This window comes from Strongylocentrotus purpuratus, unplaced genomic scaffold (genome assembly GCF_000002235.5).
Source record: "Strongylocentrotus purpuratus isolate Spur 01 unplaced genomic scaffold, Spur_5.0 spur5_scaffold_12, whole genome shotgun sequence".
NCBI lineage: Eukaryota > Metazoa > Echinodermata > Echinoidea > Camarodonta > Strongylocentrotidae > Strongylocentrotus > Strongylocentrotus purpuratus.
In genome coordinates, this window is record NW_022145597.1 from 10698045 (window position 1) to 10717729 (window position 19685).

Here is a 19685-nt window from a genome sequence, read left to right on the forward strand (position 1 = left end):
TTGATAGTAATACCGATATAGTAATAACTGTAAATATTGATTTAAGTTTGAGTGTATGCCAAACTCGTTCACATTATCTTATCGTTATGATAATCACAGCTATGAGAATAAGATTTGATCAGGCTCTAAGCCTCGACTAGTTTCTCTTTCCTTTTCTTTATTTCTTTATCTCTCTCTCTCTCTCTCTCTCTTCATTTCTTCATATTTGCTCTTTCTCCTCCTCCTCCTCCTTCTTTTTTGTCTTTCTCATTCTTCTTCTCCCCTTTCTCTCCTTCTTTCTTTTCTTCTTATTCTTCTTACTTTCCTATCCTCCTCCTTCTTCTTCTTCTTCATACTTTTCGTCTCCTCCTAAATTTATTTCATCTTCTACTTCTTTAGTAAACTTTCAGGTGGGACCTAGTCTGGGGGATCCACAAACTACAAGCACTGATTTTTAGTGACCCCCCCCCCCCCCATTTCCTCATAAATTAAGAATTTCTTGTAATCTTTTCACTATGTGTAAAGTGTATTTGTATAGTTACCAAGACAAACTGAATTATGTACATACATTTTGTTCATACTTTCTGTAATAATATATGCAATACCTTTGTTTATCTTTCTGTTGGAAATTAAATAAATATGAATTGAATTGAATTGAATCGAGTCATACATCTGCTCTGGTGCAACCGTATTTCAGAACATGTTAGCAATGACTGGGATAATCAACCTAAGGCACCTTCAAGAGCCTCAAGCTTCACCTTTGGTAATGTGCCCATCAAAAATGATTTCTTAATGCAATACAATCGGGTGCTAAATTTGCCTTTGTGAAAAATTCTCTAGAGTCCATTTCGTCATGGTCTGGCCCCTGTTGCATAAAACTTAACATTGAAAGTAACCAGGCTAAACAGCCAACGAAATCAAGGTTTCCATGCCAGTTACCATTGATGGCAAAGTTACCATCAATGGAAAGTTTTTTGCAACGGGGCCCTCATAACAGACAAATGTTCATCGGGGTTATTATTTCAACTTCGACTTACATCAACTCTGAATAATGATGTGTCGCAATAAAAGTACATATTATTTCAAAAGGGAGCATTCAGACCGATACACGTTACAAAATCAATTCCAGAAGACTTTTAAAGATATCATTTGACATTTTAATAATCATATCTGTTACTAAAAAATATTATGTAGGTCAATAGATACCGTCGATATTTATGGCACCAGGGGGGTGTTTCACAAAGATCCTAAGTTTAACTTATCTCTAAGTTGGAGTTAAAAATTATGGAAAGCCATTAGCATCTTTGAAAATATTTTGTAAAAGTTATTGTGAAAGGCATTAATTGTTTATTCAAATCATTCATATTTTCTATTCTCAAGGAGATTTCATGTTCTGGATGTGGAATTTATAAAAAGTATAAAATACTTGAATTTCTGCTTTTGAATATATTTCATTTTAAGACTCCAATGGCTGTCCATAATTTTTAAGTCCAACTTAGAGTTAAGTTCTACTTAGGATCTTTGTGAAACACCCCCCAGGGCCCTGTCTTGCAAAGAGTTGATATCAATCGCAAGTATGTACATTAGAGATAGGAGATTGCAAAATTGCGATTGATTGGAGGACTTGCGATTGATTTGGATCAATCTTAACTCTTCGTAGTATATAAAGTACTTCTTGAACATAATTGTAATGATAGTTCAATTTTGCTGATCTTGACAAAACTTGAAATGTCGACTGAAATAGACGTTATTCAACATGGACCATGACATGAATTCTTTGGTCTGACAGGAAAAATAAGAGATTAAAAGTTCTTTTGAATTATGGTAGTAATGATTAACAGGGTTAGAATCTTCTGAATCACTCAAAACGAAATTGCTTTATGTCATTAATCGTTATTTGACATTAAAAAAATATATAAAAAATGCTCATTAGAATCAAATGAAATAAATTCACAGTGAAAGTATGGGACTGCAATTATATCTTTTTGACTCTTTCAAACAAATTTGACTAAATGACACACAAAGAAAGACAGAGAAGGTAAATACCTTATTTCATACTGAGTTGCTTTGCCAAAATTTGGAATCTAATTTACATCACTCCTAATCTGTTATTATACAGACCTGTTCCTCAAAAAAAAAGGAGGACACCCATGTTTGTTGTTAAATTACTCAAGAATTCTAAATAATTTGTTTTCAATAATTTGTATATTAATAATGCTAAATATATTACTAATTGCGGATATAATATCAAAAATAATACCTCTAGTGACATTTGTTTGTCTCGCAATATATGGTCAACAAGTTATCTATATATCGTTGGAAAGTGCAAATTATTTTATTTTATATGACACCGAAACCATGATCAAGATTTCACTCCTGACCAATTTCACACCATCTGTATTAGAAGTGTCGCAAAGACCGAATTGTCCAAAATAAGCAAATGGCTGCTTCCTTTGATTACTTACCGTACGCTATTTTTATGGAAAGAAAAGGATATGGAAATGTTCATTATTGAATATACATATCATTCAAAAGCTTGTAATCTCATCTTCAAATGACACCATAATCAAACATAGAATTATGATTGGGCTTAGCAGGCACAATTGCAATAATTACGGCCAACTGCCTCATTTCATTTTTTAAAACAAAATGCCATGTGCCTGACCATTCACAAACTCTGCTACCTGCACACTCATGCATGATCCTTCCATTATGATCATGGTCTCAAATGAAAGAAGAGAATATGAGCTTTTAAATTACATGTATGTTTAACAATGAATTCCAGATCATTTACTATCATCATTTCAAAACCATAGAGGCCCAAACTTAACAGCCATCCTCTTATTTTGGGCAAGTGGGTTTCGTACACTGCAACTGTGGGCTGTCTGAAATTAGCCATGCTTGACCTCTTGACCATGACTTTGGTGTCGTTAGCAAGAGCAGAAATTGAGCTTCCCAATCATATATAAATTAACCAAGGAATTATTCAAATTATCAAGTTATTTACCTGTAAACTGGGGTTTCCTTTTTTTTTTGAGGGACACCCTGTATTAAAAGGTAGTGTTATTAATATAAAATGTGCACAACTAAAAAAAAAAAAATGTAAAGCATTTTGTTTGGTGCCTGCAATAGTTGCAATAACACTGTTACCATTTGATACATGTCCAAATGAATGAAAGGAAACTAAAATGTGCTGTACCTAAAATGGCTATTTCATAAAAAATGGGCACATATCAGATTTGAAGAGCAAATTCAGAAATACATATATTAATCAGCATTGTCATAGCCATTTCTTTGAAGCACTTCTTGCTAATGTCAACACCAACAATCGCTCATAGCCCTTTCAGATTGGAGACAAATTTAGACATAACTTGTATAAAGTTTCACCGTTAGGCCAAAGGGACCTAAACTCTAGAAAAGAACATCGTTTCAAGAAACCAGGTTTTCAAGGGGTCAGTTGACATGACAACTGACCAATCATCAGTGCATGCTCACGATAAGCCCTGCCCAGTTATGGTTTTCAAACGAGACAACGTTCTGGTGAGAATGAGCCTGATTCTCTATCAAGTTTCCAATTGAAACGATGCTCAACTATATTTTGACATTCAAACTAGAGAACAGGTAATAATCATATAGCAATACAATAAATTTGGAAAGTCTGAAAGAGGGGCTACTGTGAATGAATAGGAGGCATTTGTATTCATTCTTTACTGAACAACAGGTATGCTGCTTTCGTTTTGATCTGTTTGGATTTTGATTCAGTTTCACAGAAGTAGTTAAACCTTGATAACAATGGAGTTATCCAGGTACACATACATCCCAAATGAGCAACATTCACAGACGGCTAGCTTTAAAAACATATATGACAAAACAAAGCAATAATTAAGATAATATAGATCTGAAATGTCCAATAGACCATCAGCCTATGAGACCGTTCCACCAGTCTACTTGAAGGTGCTGGAGTCTAGCAGAGAGCTGAAGGCTTGGTTACACAACACTGGTCAGTGCAGTTTCACAGGGGTCGCTGTGAGGTTCTGGAACCTTGTAGACATCTGGAGGCCTGGTTGTTCAAGAATGGTCTGTAAGTTTCATTTGAAGGGACGCTGTGAAGTCCTGGAATATTATTCATGAAAATGGATGAAGGCCTGGTTACGTAACACTGGTGGGTAAAGTTTCATTGAAGGGACGCTGTGAAGTTCTCGAATCTTGCAAAGAGCTGAAGGCCTTGTTACGCAACACTGGTCGGTGAGATTTCATTTGAATGGACGCTCAAAGTTTTGGAGTCTTGTGGAGAGCTGAAGGCCCTGGTTTCACAGCACTGGTCGGTGAGATTTCATTTGAATGGACGCTCAAAGTTTTGGAGTCTTGTGGAGAGCTGAAGGCCCTGGTTTCACAGCACTGGTCGGTACAGTTTCATAAGAAGGGACGCTGTCATGTTCTGGAATCTTGTAGACATCTGGTTGTAAAAGAATGGTCTGTAAGTTCCATTAGAGACACATCAGGATGCCGGCATATTATACATGTAGAAGGATGAAGGTCCTTGTCAGTACCGTTCCAATGGAAACACTCACTGGACTCTTGTTGACGATTGAAGGCCCTGGTTACACTGGACTGGTCGGTACAGTTCCATAGGGGCCATTTGTGGTCAGGGCTTAGACCCTTGGAAGAAGTTGTTCTTAACGACGTGCCTCACACATTGGAGTATGATGTTCCTCTCTCGTCGGATTTCAGGTGCTAGAAGCTGCAGAATGGATATAAAAAGAGTGAAAACAAATTCTTAAGGAGTTGAAATGGCAAGATAACACATATGCATAACTTTCTGCATTTTATTTTCCACTAAAAAGTTCATAGCTACCTTGTGAGAGGTACATGCTTTTGACATGCTTTCGAGTAATAGCAATTTAAATTGCTTTTGTCACCCCTGACCAGCAGATTGTATCCTTCTCTCTATCTCCTCTCCACTTTCATAAAGCTGTTTGAATGTATTATGAAATGTCTATGTATTATCTGATTGTTATACTCATTGTATGTTTTCTGATTGGTCAAATAAATAATAATAATAATAATAATAACATGTACATATGAAAGGTACAATAATGATGGTTATAATTTTTTGTAAATTGTTTAGCACATGATCTGTATGAGGTACATGTATGTGCTTTCAAAGGACTTTGGACATTTTACATCAAGAAAAAACATGTTTTGGTGATTGGTACTCTTTCAGACAGCTCGTATATATTTTTATTTTATTTCTACCAGAAACTAAAACTTCTCCTCATATCTCTATTTGGTTCAGTCCTATACAAGATTGCCTCATAGTACATGCATGCCCATTCGCACGAACTACTTTACATCATCGAGGAAATACAGATAAACTGTAAACGTTATTTATAGAAAAGTGGAACATCACAGCATTTACAGATACACATGGCTCGATCTTTTAAAGTCAATTCATGTCATAATTTATAGAAGATATTTTATTTATTTATTTCTTTTGTTATTCAAACAACAATAGGTAGCTCAATGTCAAATAAAGGGCATTCCAAAGACCAGTTGACCTTTTCTTTGAACTTGTATATTGTATGCTATTGACACAAAGACCTTTTCATGACAGAAAGGATCTAGGGTCTGTCAATTTGACTTTGAGGCCCGAAACGGGGAATCGTTTCTCTGAAATAGGTATAATAGGTATGATTGGTTGGCAGGTGTGAGTTTCCACCGTGTTCAAAGGGCACGTGAACCCACCCAGTTTGCAGACACGTACCCCGTGCATGTCATGTTGCAAAACAGGAGGTCTGAACTATGAGACTATACAAACTGTAAAGTCTATGGCACTCAATAAAAGAAAAAAAAAGAGAGAGAGAGAGAGAGAGAGAGAGAGAAAGAGAGAGAGAGAAAGAGAGAGAGATTGAAAGAGAGAGAGAGAAAGGGAGAGATAGAGAGAGATAGAGAGAGATAGAGAGGAGATTGAAAGAGAGAGAGAAAGAGAGAAAGAGAGATAAAGAAAAAGAGATCAAAGAGAGAGAGAGAGAGAGAGAGAGAAAGAGAGAGAAAGAGAAAGAGAGATAGAGTGCATAACTCGACGATAAATGTAACTTACATATGTAAATGTATATGAAAGTAAAAGTTAGGCTAAGCCCAAGGCTTTATGGAAATGTGTTCAAGTGTCATTTTAGTACCTGTGCCTGCAGACCAGGAAAAGTATGTCTGGTTGGCTAGTGGTTGCCCGTAATGAAAACCTATTTCATTACAAAACAGTTCAATAACAGAAAGATACTAATTGACTTTTTGAATTTATCACAATGAAAGATTTATCTAAGCGCATAACCCTACGATAAATATCAATCACATAAATTAATTTTTCATTAATAGTTGATTTTACTTTTGCCCTTAGGTGTACACGACAATGCCTGTTGAATCACTGCACGCAAAATATCAACGATACATTTGGCAAATACAATTGCATTTTCACATCATAATTCTTATACTGTCTCAAATAATTTTCTTCAAATTTTCAACCTTATGTTAATCTTTTTCTTGTTTATTGTTATTTCGATTCATTTGTTTTCTTCTTCTTCCTCTTCCTCTTTTTTTCCTTTTGCAATAAAGGGGTGGACTTGAAATGACTTAGGATTTAGGAGTAGAAGAGAAGAGACAGAGAGACAGAGAATGCAATGTGGTACAAGCTGATCACAAAAGTCTACGTCTGAGACATGTACAGTTAATAACAACAACATTATTCATACCCTTACCAAGTTTTGTAATCTTGTAAGTACGTGAAAGGTTGATGTGTCCCGATTTAAGTATCTTGAGAATGTAACATATTAAGCTGACATCTAAAAGCGTTCAACCAAAGCCATAATTCAACCAGTCGACCTTTCGTTCTTGAGTAATGAAAAACACATTAAGCATCAAATTTACAAGGGGTATGAAATAATTTAGTTGTTAAACTGTATGTATAGAGAGAGAGAGAGAGAGAGAGAGAGAGGGAGAGAGGGAAGGGAAAGAGAAACAAGGAATAAGGGAGAGATAGATAAAGAGGAGAGAGAAAAGGAGAAGGAGAAAGAGAGAAGGGAAAAGATAGAAAGAGAGACAGAGAGAGAAGGAGAAAGAGAGAAAGAGAAAAAGAGGGAAGGAGAGAGAAAAAGAGAAAGAGAAAGAGAGATAGAGAAAGAGAGAAAGAGAGAAAGAGAGAGAAAGAGAAAGAGAAAAAGAGAAAGAGAGAGAGAAAGAGAAAGAGAAAGAGAGAGAGAGACAGAGGGAGAGCAGAGAGTGAGCATTTAACATAAAGTATGGGCGGATGACCAACTTAACACTAGATGAAGAGTTAAAGAGTTTGGGTCATCTTCCATTCACAGTCGACAGAAACAATGAGCAAATGAGAAAATGACACACATCAACCAATCTAACCACAGCAAAAAAAAAGTACCCTGCCTGTACGAAGTCTGGGGGTAAAAAATTTAATTACTAATAGCTTACCATCTCAAGTAAAGTCGCTTTATTCTGCTCCGTCCTTTTCTCTGCCACCTTTCCTCTATTATTAGGGGCTCTCTTCTGTTTCCTGCGATCCTTTCTGAAGCCGCGGCTGTTCTTCTCCTGCCCTTCAGTGTCGACGTCCATCCTCTCATCACTCATCCCATCACCATGACAATGGGTCTTGTCCGCATCTTTAGCTGGTACGGGTAGCCTTGATTCGGTATCAAGGGGAGTCTTGTCGTTGGTACCTTCTTCGGTCGGGCACTGCTCTGGGGTCTCTTGGGAAGTGATTTCTTGAGCCCCGCTGCCATGTACCTTTGTAGCTTTATCTTAAGTGGTTGAAATAGAAGAGGAATTGTTTATGAATTCCTTAATGTTGGCAAAAAGGTATTTTTCAATTTAAAAAAAAAATACAAGATCAAAGAACAAAGACTTTCAAGATAACAACTTAGGGGATAATTTCAATACTTCTTCCGTCTGTTAGGAGCCAGAAGGGATTTAATTCTGAGTAATATTTATGAGAACTTAATGCCCTTTCGGCTCCAAACAGGCAATACGATTCTGTGTCCCTTGAACCATTAATGCCACATGGCTGTTCAGACAGAGTTACAATGATGTTACTTTTCCCTAGTTGAAATAATCGTAAATATAGTTTTTGTTTAATTATTTCTGTGTTTTTTCCAATCATTCCTGTAATCATGCGAGGAAAACAGGCCAACAATTCAACAACAACAAAATAATAATTTAAAAATATCTTTTAACAAAAATAATCTTGCTACTCATTTGAACTTTCATCTCCTTTCTTCCTTCTGATGGTAAGGAAATGGAAGTGTACATACTACATGTAATGGAAATAATACCAGGATTTAACACAGACGTACATCGTAATTCAATGTAGTATGCACACTGTACATGCATAGGCCCACAGAGGGTGCGCTTTAAAAGTCTCGGCCAAAGTCCAGTGCTATGATCCATCCGTTTCTTTTCTTTACCGATCAGTCACCCTTTCGGGGTAAGCACCGCAGACTAGAAATACGGAGCATTACATAAAAAAGGGCACTAACAGCAAAACATTTAGATTTTCAACACATCTCTACTGCTCCAAAGTCCTAACTGCGCACACCTATTTGGCTACCGGTGATTTCCCATTCCAAAAAAGGCTGCAAGACCTTTTCTCAGTTCATAAAATATGTCTGCCTATTTCACGGAAAAGGTTGCGCAACTTTTTTCTTGCATAAAAGACCTGTTGTCTGCCTTTTCCGAAAGAGGTAAAAACATGAACGACCTTTTCAAATGTGCGTTATAAGCTTCCTGTAGGCTTGCATATTTATTTGTAATGTCCTGCCATTCTCCTTTCCTACTATACATTTCTAAGCAGTAGGAAATGTGTGTGAAGGTTCATTCGAAATTTCAGCTTCTTCAAATGTTCAGACCTTTGATATCCACATGGCAATATGAAATGTGTGTGAAGGTTCGTTTGAAATTTAAGCTTCTTTGAATATTCAGACCTTTAATATCCACATGGCAACAGGATAAATTTGCCCTTCATTTGCAATCCAGTGATTTCCCAAACTGCCCCTTGCACACGTTATGTATGTGCATAATATAAGTACCTGTACATGTAGAATCATGGCTAATGACTAGAGACTTCGGTGGTAAAGCGCTTTATAAGCGCCGTTTTTTTAATTATTATTATTATTAAGAGCATCATATTTCACTCTTATATTCCGCATCATGTAACTGTGGAATACACCATGATAGATCCACATTTACATGTACACTGTATACTGCGCATGCAAAAGTACAGGCAGATTGAGCTGAGGAAGAAACTAGATTTTACAAAAACAACCGCACGTCCAGCGAGGGACTAATCATTACGATAAACAAGTAACGATCGTTCACATAACAGCAGTACAACCTTAAACGATACCGCCCCTCTCTTGCGCTACGTGTTTGCGTGAACGTTGCCTGCATATTAAGCCTACGCGACTACGTCTGGAGTGTTCATTCATAAAATTATCTCTCTAGCCGGCCCAGACAAGTCGGTCAGTCATACACATTTATGCACGAGAGCCGAGACCTTTCTGCAACCGAAAATGGGTCTACAAACTTTATCGGAAAAGGTTGTGCAACCCTAAGAAATGTAGATTGAGGAAATGTACACTGACAACAACACAACGCTTGCGGATAATCTAAAAGAGTTCACATACAGGTAAAGAAAAAAAAAATATCTCATATTCATTATCACTTAATGCGCATGCGCTATGGGACTGCCTCTATTGCTTAGTACAGTCTGTAGTCTTTCGTCGGGAAGGACACACAACCATACATAAAAATAGAACTTTATATTTTCATTGCGAAATATATATGTCAATACCGGTATTCTAAAGCCACAGTCCGATTTAGAAGGGGCACTCGTCCTTTTCGCTAGAACGTCACCCTCCTCGAGGTTGTTAAGAAAGGTTGATCGACCCCCACAAAGGTGCTATCACAATGCACCTCAATAATCCAAAATAGGCCACACCCCCGTGCATTCCTTCTAGGAAAGAGGTCTAAGCCACACCTCCTCAAACAACCCAGGCCCCACCCACTACAAACAGATATTATACCGAAAGCCGTCCCTGCTATTTGATTAACAATGGCCTTTATTCAGGAAAGGTTGTATGGCCTTTCTTAGGGTTCAAAGTCAGCTACCTACAGGTATACATTGACTCTGCTTGCATTGTAAGAAATTAACCCCTTCAATGCTATGGAAAAGGTAATCTAACTCAAGTACATGAATACCTATATGACTCCTAATAGGTTTGGAAAAGGAGTGGATTTCAAAATCTTCTTGTTTTAAAGCCCGTCTGCACTAGTTTGGCCAGGAAGGATAAGACCACCCAGCGTGGTCACTGCAGGTGGTTATCTCATCAACTCAGCTCTCAATTAACATAAGAAAAAGAGGATCATGGGGGACCAATGGTCACCGATTAGGCATTGTTTTCTATATATAGAGGGAGCAAGTAGCTAGTGCAGTGGGGCTTTAATAGTAACATATTTCTTTTATTTACTTTTGGTTTCTCACTTGCATGTACATTACTTTGTCCATAAAGTTGGGTGACCTCACATGTGCTGACCTGACCCGACCTGACCTGACCTGACCTGACCTTTGCTCCTGTGACAATGACACTGGGCATAATTTTACCAAAGGGATAAGGTTATGGTTAGAGTTGCAATTAGATTCGAGGTTAGGGTTGGATAAAAGGTTGGGTCTGGGATTGAAGTTGAAAACTTGGTGTACAATTACGAACTCGCTTATTGTCGAGCAACCCTTTTTATCAAGAAAGTACTATTATTTTTTTATTTTTTGTGGCGGGGGGGGGGGGGGGTTCAACTAATTTCAACTATTTAGAAAGATTCTGTAGAACAAAAGCACTCGATAGGAAAAATGATAAATTTTCATTAGACAAGAAATTGTGTGAACTTGAAAAACAAATTGATGTCAGTGTACCTGATAATGAAATAGAAAAAGAGTACACCGACACGAAGGAGAAGTTAGAGAAGATTTATAGACATGAATCGAGAGGAGCTGGAATCAGAGCTCGTATTAGGTGGATGGAAGAAGGAGAGAAAAGTACGAAGTATTTTTTTGGTTTAGAAAAGAGTAAGGCAAAGAAAAAGGAAATTTCACAATTATAACGTGGAAATGATAGTCGAATCGTTAGCAAAAATGAAGAGATTATGGAAGAGGTTGTAAAGTACTATTCAAATTTGTATAAAGACGAAAAGCATGATACCAAGAATATGAGCAATTATATTGGTTTTCAAAACATTAATCAATTATCTAACGAAAACAAAGAATTGTGTCATGGATTAATTACCGAAGAGGAATGTAAACGTGCAGTATTTGCAATGCAGAAAAATAAGACACCGGGATCAGACAGAATCTCTATTGAATTCTATCAGGTGTTTTGGCCACAGGTAAAAACATTGGTGGTTGAAGCATTGAATGAGTGTTATTCAACAGGAGTTACGTCAGACACGCAAAAGAAAGGGCTCATCACATTGTTATTTAAGAAAGGTGATGCTCATGATTTAAAAAACTGGAGACCAATCACTTTGCTTAATTATGACTATAAAATAATGGCAGCGGTTTTAGCTGCAAGGGTACAAAAAGTCATTGGGGAGATCGTACATGAAAATCAGACAGGTTATAAAAGGTCGTCTGGCAGCCAGTAATGTAAGGTTGACAAAAGACATCATTGAATATTTTACTAAAAATGGTCAAACTGGAGCAATTATGCTAGTAGATTTTTCTAAAGCATTCGATGTCCTAGATATATACAATTTCTTAACTCATGTCTAGAAAAGTTTAACTTTGGTGAGTCATTTCGCAAATGGATCTCTGCCCTAAATAAAAATATTTCAAGTTCGGTATTGGTTAATGGTTGGATTTCCAAAAGTTTTGATGTTGAAAGAGGCATACGACAAGGATGTCCATTGTCAGCACTACTGTTTATCTTAGCTGCCGAGCTCATGGCAAACAAAGTGAGAAAAAATAATATTATTAAACCAATAGAAATGGTCGGGTATGACCTTAAACTAAAGTTGTTGCAATATGCCGACGATACATTATTTTTTGTTCCGGATGAAACTTCATTAAATGGAATTTTACATGAACTGAATCAGTTTGGCGAAGTAGCAGGTCCAAGAATGAATAAAGAAAAGACAGCCATATGGCTAGGAGACACTGATAAAAGTTGGAATTTAGAGAATCCGGATCTGAAATGGTCCCACAAACCTATAAGATACTTAGGTCACTACAAGTATTTTAATAATAATGAAGCTCTAAAGATGGACTGGGAGCAGAAGTTGATAAAATTGAGGAAAATTCTTGACAGCTGGACAAAAAGAAGCTTAACCATTTTTGGAAGAGTCACGGTACTGAAAAGTCTAGCACTTAGCCAAGTTACTCACTTGATCATGGTTGATTCCATCCCTCCAAACTTTTTGAAGTTGATAGAAGGCATTACATTCAAATTTATTTGGAGTGGGAAAACAGAAAAAATCAAAAGGGTTTCTCTTATGGAAGACTACAGTAAAGGTGGTATAAAAATACTTGACATACAAAGGCAATTGTTCAGCTTCCGACTGAAATGGTTAGGTAGATTTTTCAATGAGAGTAATGGAGCGTGGAAAACATTTTTTTCTTACTGGTTCAACTTATTGGGAAGCATCAAGCTACTGCTGAACTGCTCTAATAATATAACCACACTTAATGATATTCTAGTTCAGAAGAAAATTCTGTCATTTTACGTAGAAATCTTAAAAGCATGGGAAATGATTAGATACTGCACTACAGTGAAAGATGTTTGTATATCTATACATGAACCAGTTAAAGTTTCAGATTAGATTATTTGGCACAACAAACATGTGGTGTATGATAATCAGTAGCTCTTTTACAAAGGCTGGTATGAGAGTGGTCTAGTATTTTTAGGAGACCTTTTTACGAGAGATGGCTTTCGGTCAACAGAATATATTAAATCGCAGGTGCATTCCAAACGAAAATGCAATGCAATGTTTGACTATGCAAGACTTAAACGAGCGATACCTCCTGTATGGGTCCATAGTTTAAAAGAAGAATTTATGCATGATTATACTAGACAAGAAAATGAAAACAATGTTCCATATCTGTTGGTGGCAAATAAGGTAAAACATGTTACTGATATAAGTAGCAATCGTTTCTATAAACTCATTCCTTCGAGAACTGTATTAACTAACACATGTTGCCTTTATTGGGAAAAAAAAAACAACTTAATGTAGATATTGATTGGTCTAAGGTATTCAAGCGTAATCTTGCTCAAATTAGAGAAAGCAAATTACGAGAGTTTAATTTGAAATTACTGTATAACCTATTGCCAGTAAGAAGTAATCTTTTCAAATGGGGAATATCCAATGACGATGTATGCCCAACATGTAATATAAAAGAGGATATGAATCACGCATTTATAGAATGCAAACTAATTGAGCCCTTCATTAAACATATCAAAGAAATATTAAGAGATATATACAAAGTAAGGATACTGACGCTCAATATCCAACACCTACTCAAAATAGATTGTGAAAGTCATTATTCTTTACAATAGCATTTTGGACCATTTATAAATTGATTGTTAAACAAAATATAACTGGGATAGACCAGAGAAAAGTTGCTTCTAAACAAAATCTCCATAGAGAAATTATAAAAAGAATGGAAAGTAAATCAAACTTAAAGATGAACAGAAAGCTTTTACCAAAAGAACTGTTGGGTGTTATTTAAGAAAAGAAAGGAAAAAATTTGGAAAAAAAAAAAAATTAAAAAGGAAAACAAAAGAAAGGGAATCAAAACTATCAGTATAATTTGTATGTTTATTAAGATTCAATTGCTTAGCAATGCAAAACTCAATTTCATTTCTTTGTTATGACAATAATAATGTTTTTGTGATTATGTAAATTTGATTTGTAGTATTGTATCTTTGAATGTAACCATGTATATATAATCAATAAATCCTCTGATGAGGCAAAAAAAAACTATTTAGAAAGATTATTTTGTTCAAATTTTAACCTGATGTTGAAATTAAAAACAACAAAAAATGAATAGTATTAATACCCTATTATACTCCATGTAAGTAAGAAAAGCTAGAAATCATTTCCTGAAAGAAAAAAAAAATTACACTATACAAATAGTGAACATTCATTTCTAAGGAAGGCCTAATCTGGCAATGGCAGAATTATTTAAACTTGTCATGTTTATGGGTAAAAAATATACATAAAATTGCACGACTGCCGATTTTGATGAAGTCTAAAATCTTCTCAAGTTTCTTTGATTTTAGATGAGTACTATGATATCATAAATTTGAGCTGCCTAGGTTTTTGGATGATTATGCTCATTAACCCAAGGATAATAAAGTACTTGAACAAAACATTTACAATTCAAGTGAACTTTTAAGAGTAATTTTTACTTCAAATTTAATATTTAAAAAAACTAATAATATAGGGGCAAAAACCGAGGCTAAGATTTAATTATCCAACACAGAAAGATACATTGTTTCATTAATCATCACACCCTTCAATCATCATGTGACCACACTGAAATCAAAGTGCTTTGAACATAGGCAAAAGAATAAGAGAAAAAAAAGTTTAAACAAAACTTGAATGAAAAATGAAAAAGAATGGCTTACAAACTTAAAGTGGAGAATGGCAATATGAAATAGGCAAATCAGGCATTTATCTAATTGGTTCCTAGACGATTTCTCAAATTTGTCTTCTGAATTCTCTATTTTCTGTTTTCAACTTGGAATGGTTTTCACAATCAAATGAGAATAAAGAATACATTTCAAATCAGAGTTTCATCATCCATATTGACCTGCACATCCTTCGCATTCAATTTGTAACTTTGTCCCTCATTAACATTTGAAATACCGGTACACCAACAGAATTGTAAGCTCTTGTAGACTTGTACGATCACAAATTATGCGAGAAGCATGTATGCAGTAGGGCCCCACATAACAATTTTGGAAGAGAATCCGGATTCAAATGTTCAGAGTCGATAGGCACGAGCCATTCATCGTGTACACTTGTACATGTATGTGAACATTCTGGCCTGAATTCACAAAGCAAGGTTTCAGCTCAGACCAAGGTTTGAGCTCAAACCTCCTTTTGTTTCGCCAAACCTCCTTTTGTTCTTTACAAAACAGGTTTGTAAAAAATGCGTAAAAAACGCGTCATATGACGTACGAAAACCAAGGTTTGTCGACAAACCTCCTTTGTGAATTTGGGCCTCTAAGTGTAGGGGGTACAGACTACTGATTTTAGGTACCCATGTGTCCCAAGCATCTGTTAGTGTTTAGCCCTGCATGCAGGATAATACAACAAGTTTAAAGTTGGTGGGTCACCAGTTTCCTTGTAGTCAACTCAACGAATAACCCCATGTGTCTTCCATTTTTTCAAGAGGCTTAGTTGGTGCAAATGTCAGATGAGGACTTTACCATATGGGGAAAAAACAGAGCATTGTTCGTCCTAAAACGGAAAGCTAATCCTTTGAGGACCTTGTAAGGTCGATACATGCGCTATATAAGAATCCAATATCACTATTACATGTAGGTAAACACCCGGTGTCGAATACCCCATGAGACTCTTCTTCTACATGTCTTTAAAGGGAGTGTCGCGCTTACTACCAATCAACACTTTTCCAGCATGTTAACAATTAGTGTGTCCAGGGTTGATAATAAGAATTCAACCAGAGTACGGACAAGACAATTGAACAATTGTCCCTTAAAGCTTATCTGCCGTAGTTTACAGGAGGGATTAGACTGCCCTGCAAGGTCACTGGACAGGTGGTTATCTCATCAACTCAGCTCTCAGTTAACATAAGAAAAAGAGGATCATGGGGGACCAATGGTCACCGATGAGGCATTGTTTGTTATATAGAGGGCGCAAGTAGCTACAAGTAGTGCAGTGGGCCTTTAAACATGTTCCATACTACCAATCAGACATCAATGAGGACTGCTATTTCTATGAGATTCTTTATCTACTTACCACTTTCTGCGACGAAGCTGTCTCCACTGTCAGAGTCATAGCATGCAGCGAGGGAGCCGAGGGCACCAAATGTTCCTTTTGGGGCCACTTCTATATTGGGGGTGACCCCTTCGGTCCCGGGTGCCTCTTCATCACCAGATTCTAAAGGGGAAAAAATGAAGAAAATACGGTTAATTCCGTAGAATGGCCATGCCTTTAACTCTTCCATGTTGTGGACAGCAAATCCTTTCATAGATTACTAATCATCTGTTATCTGTTCAGATGAAAAGATGTTTGTTTTGTACAGAAGTAAAATCACACATATGCATATATTGCAAAATTATGGCTGTATTCTACTTTCCTCTTCATATTTGTTACTATCAGATAAGGACAAGATAACCATAAATACAGAAAGAAGTTTTCCAAAGTACATTTTCCTGTTCTTCACTTTCTTTTTCTGATTCCTCCTCCTCCTCCCACTTTCTTTTCCCACCCAACCTTGTGGCCAAACTGTCCCTTGTAATTGATGTCTCCCTCACTTCTATTCCTATTTTCCTTTCCTATATTGTAGCTTATAGTGTAGCCTTGTCCTTACCTTCAACTATCACACCATGAAAACATAACCAAACAGAAAGAAGGATTTGAAAGTAAATTTTCCTCCTTCCCTGTCTTTTATTCTTGTTCCTCTTCCTCTTCCAAATTTATTCTCCCCACCCGATCTTGTGGCCGAACTGCCCCCTTGTTTCCCTCTCAAGACTAGTCTCAGTTGAGGAAAACATATTACTTCAGATAAGAATTTTAAAGTAATGTTTATTTTTCCTCTCTTTCCTACTTGCATTTTTTATCCTATTTTGTAGTTCTATTCTACCCTTGCTTTTTATTAGCTAAAGTATCAGTTGGGAAAAGATAGTGGTTAAGAAAAAAGGATGCTAAAGTAATTTCATTTTCTCCCTCTCTCTTTTTCTCCAGATCCTCCTTCTACATCTCCTCCACCTCCTTATACTGTACTTTTGTTTTTATCCTATCATGCAGCTAATTCTATCACATTTTGAGGAAAAAAAACAGGTTCAGAAAGAAGGCTCCATCTTCTATTCCTCTTTTACTCCTACTTTCTTTTTCTATCCTATCTTGTAGCTGTATTCGTTCCTTGTCCTTTTCTTATTGAATAATCACATTTTGAGGAACGATACAGGATCAGAAAGAAGGCTATATAATAGCAATCCCCCTCCCCTCCATCTACTATTCCTCTTTTTCCCCTTCTTTCTTTCCTATCCTATCTTGTAGCTGTATTTCGAGGGGTTCAGTGACACAAAGACGTAACTCTATTTTGGCCATTTTTGAGAAAAAGTGGTTTATGTGTCACTGAGCACTTCAGCTGGAGTTAAGTCAATGTTTCACTAGACATTGACTTCAATGGGGTGTTGGGTGGAGTTAAGTCTTTGTGTTTTGTGGAAAGCCCACATTTTTCTGAACATTTTAATATCAAATACTCATTTTGGCAAAATATGGAGTTACGTCTTTGTGTCACTAAACCCTTCATTTATCAAATACTGAAAAGGGACCGGACTACCAGTGTAGAAAGGAAAGCAGGTCAATGCTTTCCTGCCTTCCCAGTACCAAGGCTTTTCTTTTCAGCTAAAAAAAAACCTGGAGAGATAAAAATCACCAACAAAGATAACAGAATAGCCTCAGGGGGGAACAGCAGAACCAAAGTCACGCTTGAACCTCTCCATTAACAACTCAATAACAAAAGGACAAAGAATAATTTTTATGAACGATTATGGCATTTACAGGACAATAGGTATTTCAAAGTGGGTACTGCAATCGATGACATAATACAAAACATAAATAAAAAATTGCACAACTGAGCAGCAGTGGAAAGCTGTAGCTGAGAAGAAGGAAAAAAGAGTCCATAACAAAATATCTTTTATGCTTGCACACTGTTTGAAGTAACAATGTAAAATGCATGGGGGGAGAACGATATTTGGTAGAGAGCACACATATGGAAAATGGCCAAGTGTGGTCCGATATAAAGCAATTTAACAATATTTGTGTATTTCTCCATACAAACATAACTGAATCTGCACAAGGAAAGCAGGCAATAAATTACCAACTTAAAAGTTCAAATAATTGCTTAACGGACAATTTGTTGGTGAACCGCCCTGCTTTTTACTATTACTATCAGGGTGACTGTGAGCAACAACAACAAAAAAATCCCTTTTTTCAGTTTTTTTTTTCTTTCATACTTTTTACTATTTTAATACTAGTACGCACCTCCTTCTTCTGGCAGTGTAGCACAAAGCTAACAAAACTGTTGGGGTTCTTTCAACCGAACAACGTGGGAATTGAAATACGCAAAAGCCCGGATAAAGTGATTGTTGGCAAACATTCAGTGCAAATAGCTCCCATACCATTCCATAAAGAAATTCTTTTGTAGAACAAAACGAAACAAACTGAATCGTTGAACGTTGTACTGTTTATCATTTCTCATCATTCAGGTGAACGATGGTACTCGCATAGCCACGCTGCAACGTGATCTTTTCACACTTCCGTTTCTCATCATCCAGGCCCGCAATAATAGTCACGTGGCAAGGTGGCAACGATTCCATGTGAACTTTCCCAAAAGGTCATGATGCAACGAGACCTTTTCTCATCTTCGTCTTCCCATGATCTGTTCGATACCCGACTTACTGTTGAGTACAACCTATATGAAATGATAAGATTTAAATGGATCTTTAATCTGATCCCCACTCAATTTATGTTACTTGTGATGTCAACAACCGTACTGATTTTACTCTGTCCATCTTTTTATATTTGTTATACATGTATGCATTTATTCGCAATTCTATGTATCTGTTTTTATATTGAGTGAATAAATGATTTGATTTGAGTTCATTTGATATGCGTTCAAGCTTTCATCATTACAAACACGAGAAGAAGGATGTTGAAAAGTGACCCTGGAGTACTTATTGTCACCGGGATTGGATTGGGCATCTTTGCCTCAGATTCTAAAAAAAAGCCTGGATTTAGCTCATGCTCCAATCATAATTATAAACCTTTAGGTCAGTTAGGAGTCCTATGACTTTTACAGGCCCATTGCCCGTCTGATTATCAAGATATTTCAATCTATTGGGGAAAATGAGTATGGTAAAACCAGTCACTCAAAGATTTTTACTTTTGAGCCCGAGGGGGGGGGGGGGGGGATGTTAGGTATGGAGGAGGGGGAGGCAAGCAAGAAGAGCATTCGACATCAAGACTGAGTTGGGCGGGGGAACACAAGATGAATTGAAATATGCGGAAGCTTTAATATTGCACCCAGACAAAGCGATTGTTGGCAAATATACAAAGCAAATAGCTCCCATACAATCCTGTAACCAAAATCCTTTGGTAGAACAAACAAAACCAAATTGAATCATCAAATGTTGTGCTGTTTATCGTATTGCATCATCCAGGCCAACAGTAATAGGCACGTGCACGTGGCCACGATTCAACGTGACTTCTTCTCAGTTTGTCTTCCCACGATCTGTTCGATACCTTTCCGCCTGATACCTCACTTGATGATTATTACAAACTACAAAACATGTGCATCCAAGCTTTCATCATTACATAAATTAATATTCGTCACCTAGCTTCCTCAATGCAAAAGAAATCCAGATTTGGGAGGGTATTGGAGAGGCAGATTCGGATAATGC

At 36.7% G+C, this 19685-nt stretch overlaps 1 protein-coding gene across 1 annotated transcript in view; it reads right to left on the reverse strand.

Annotated features, from left to right (window-relative positions):
- Window positions 1-2022: 2022 nt before the first annotated feature.
- The window catches only part of LOC587991 (nuclear fragile X mental retardation-interacting protein 1), a 33425-nt gene continuing 15762 nt past the window's right edge, over window positions 2023-19685 (reverse strand). The window contains exons 7-9 of the mRNA XM_030981809.1: window positions 16015-16155; window positions 7459-7784; window positions 2023-4720 (exon numbers count right to left, since the gene is read on the reverse strand). Coding sequence (XP_030837669.1) covers window positions 4625-4720; window positions 7459-7784; window positions 16015-16155 — 563 coding nt within the window. The 3' untranslated portion in view covers window positions 2023-4624. The remainder of the gene's footprint in view (window positions 4721-7458; window positions 7785-16014; window positions 16156-19685) is intronic.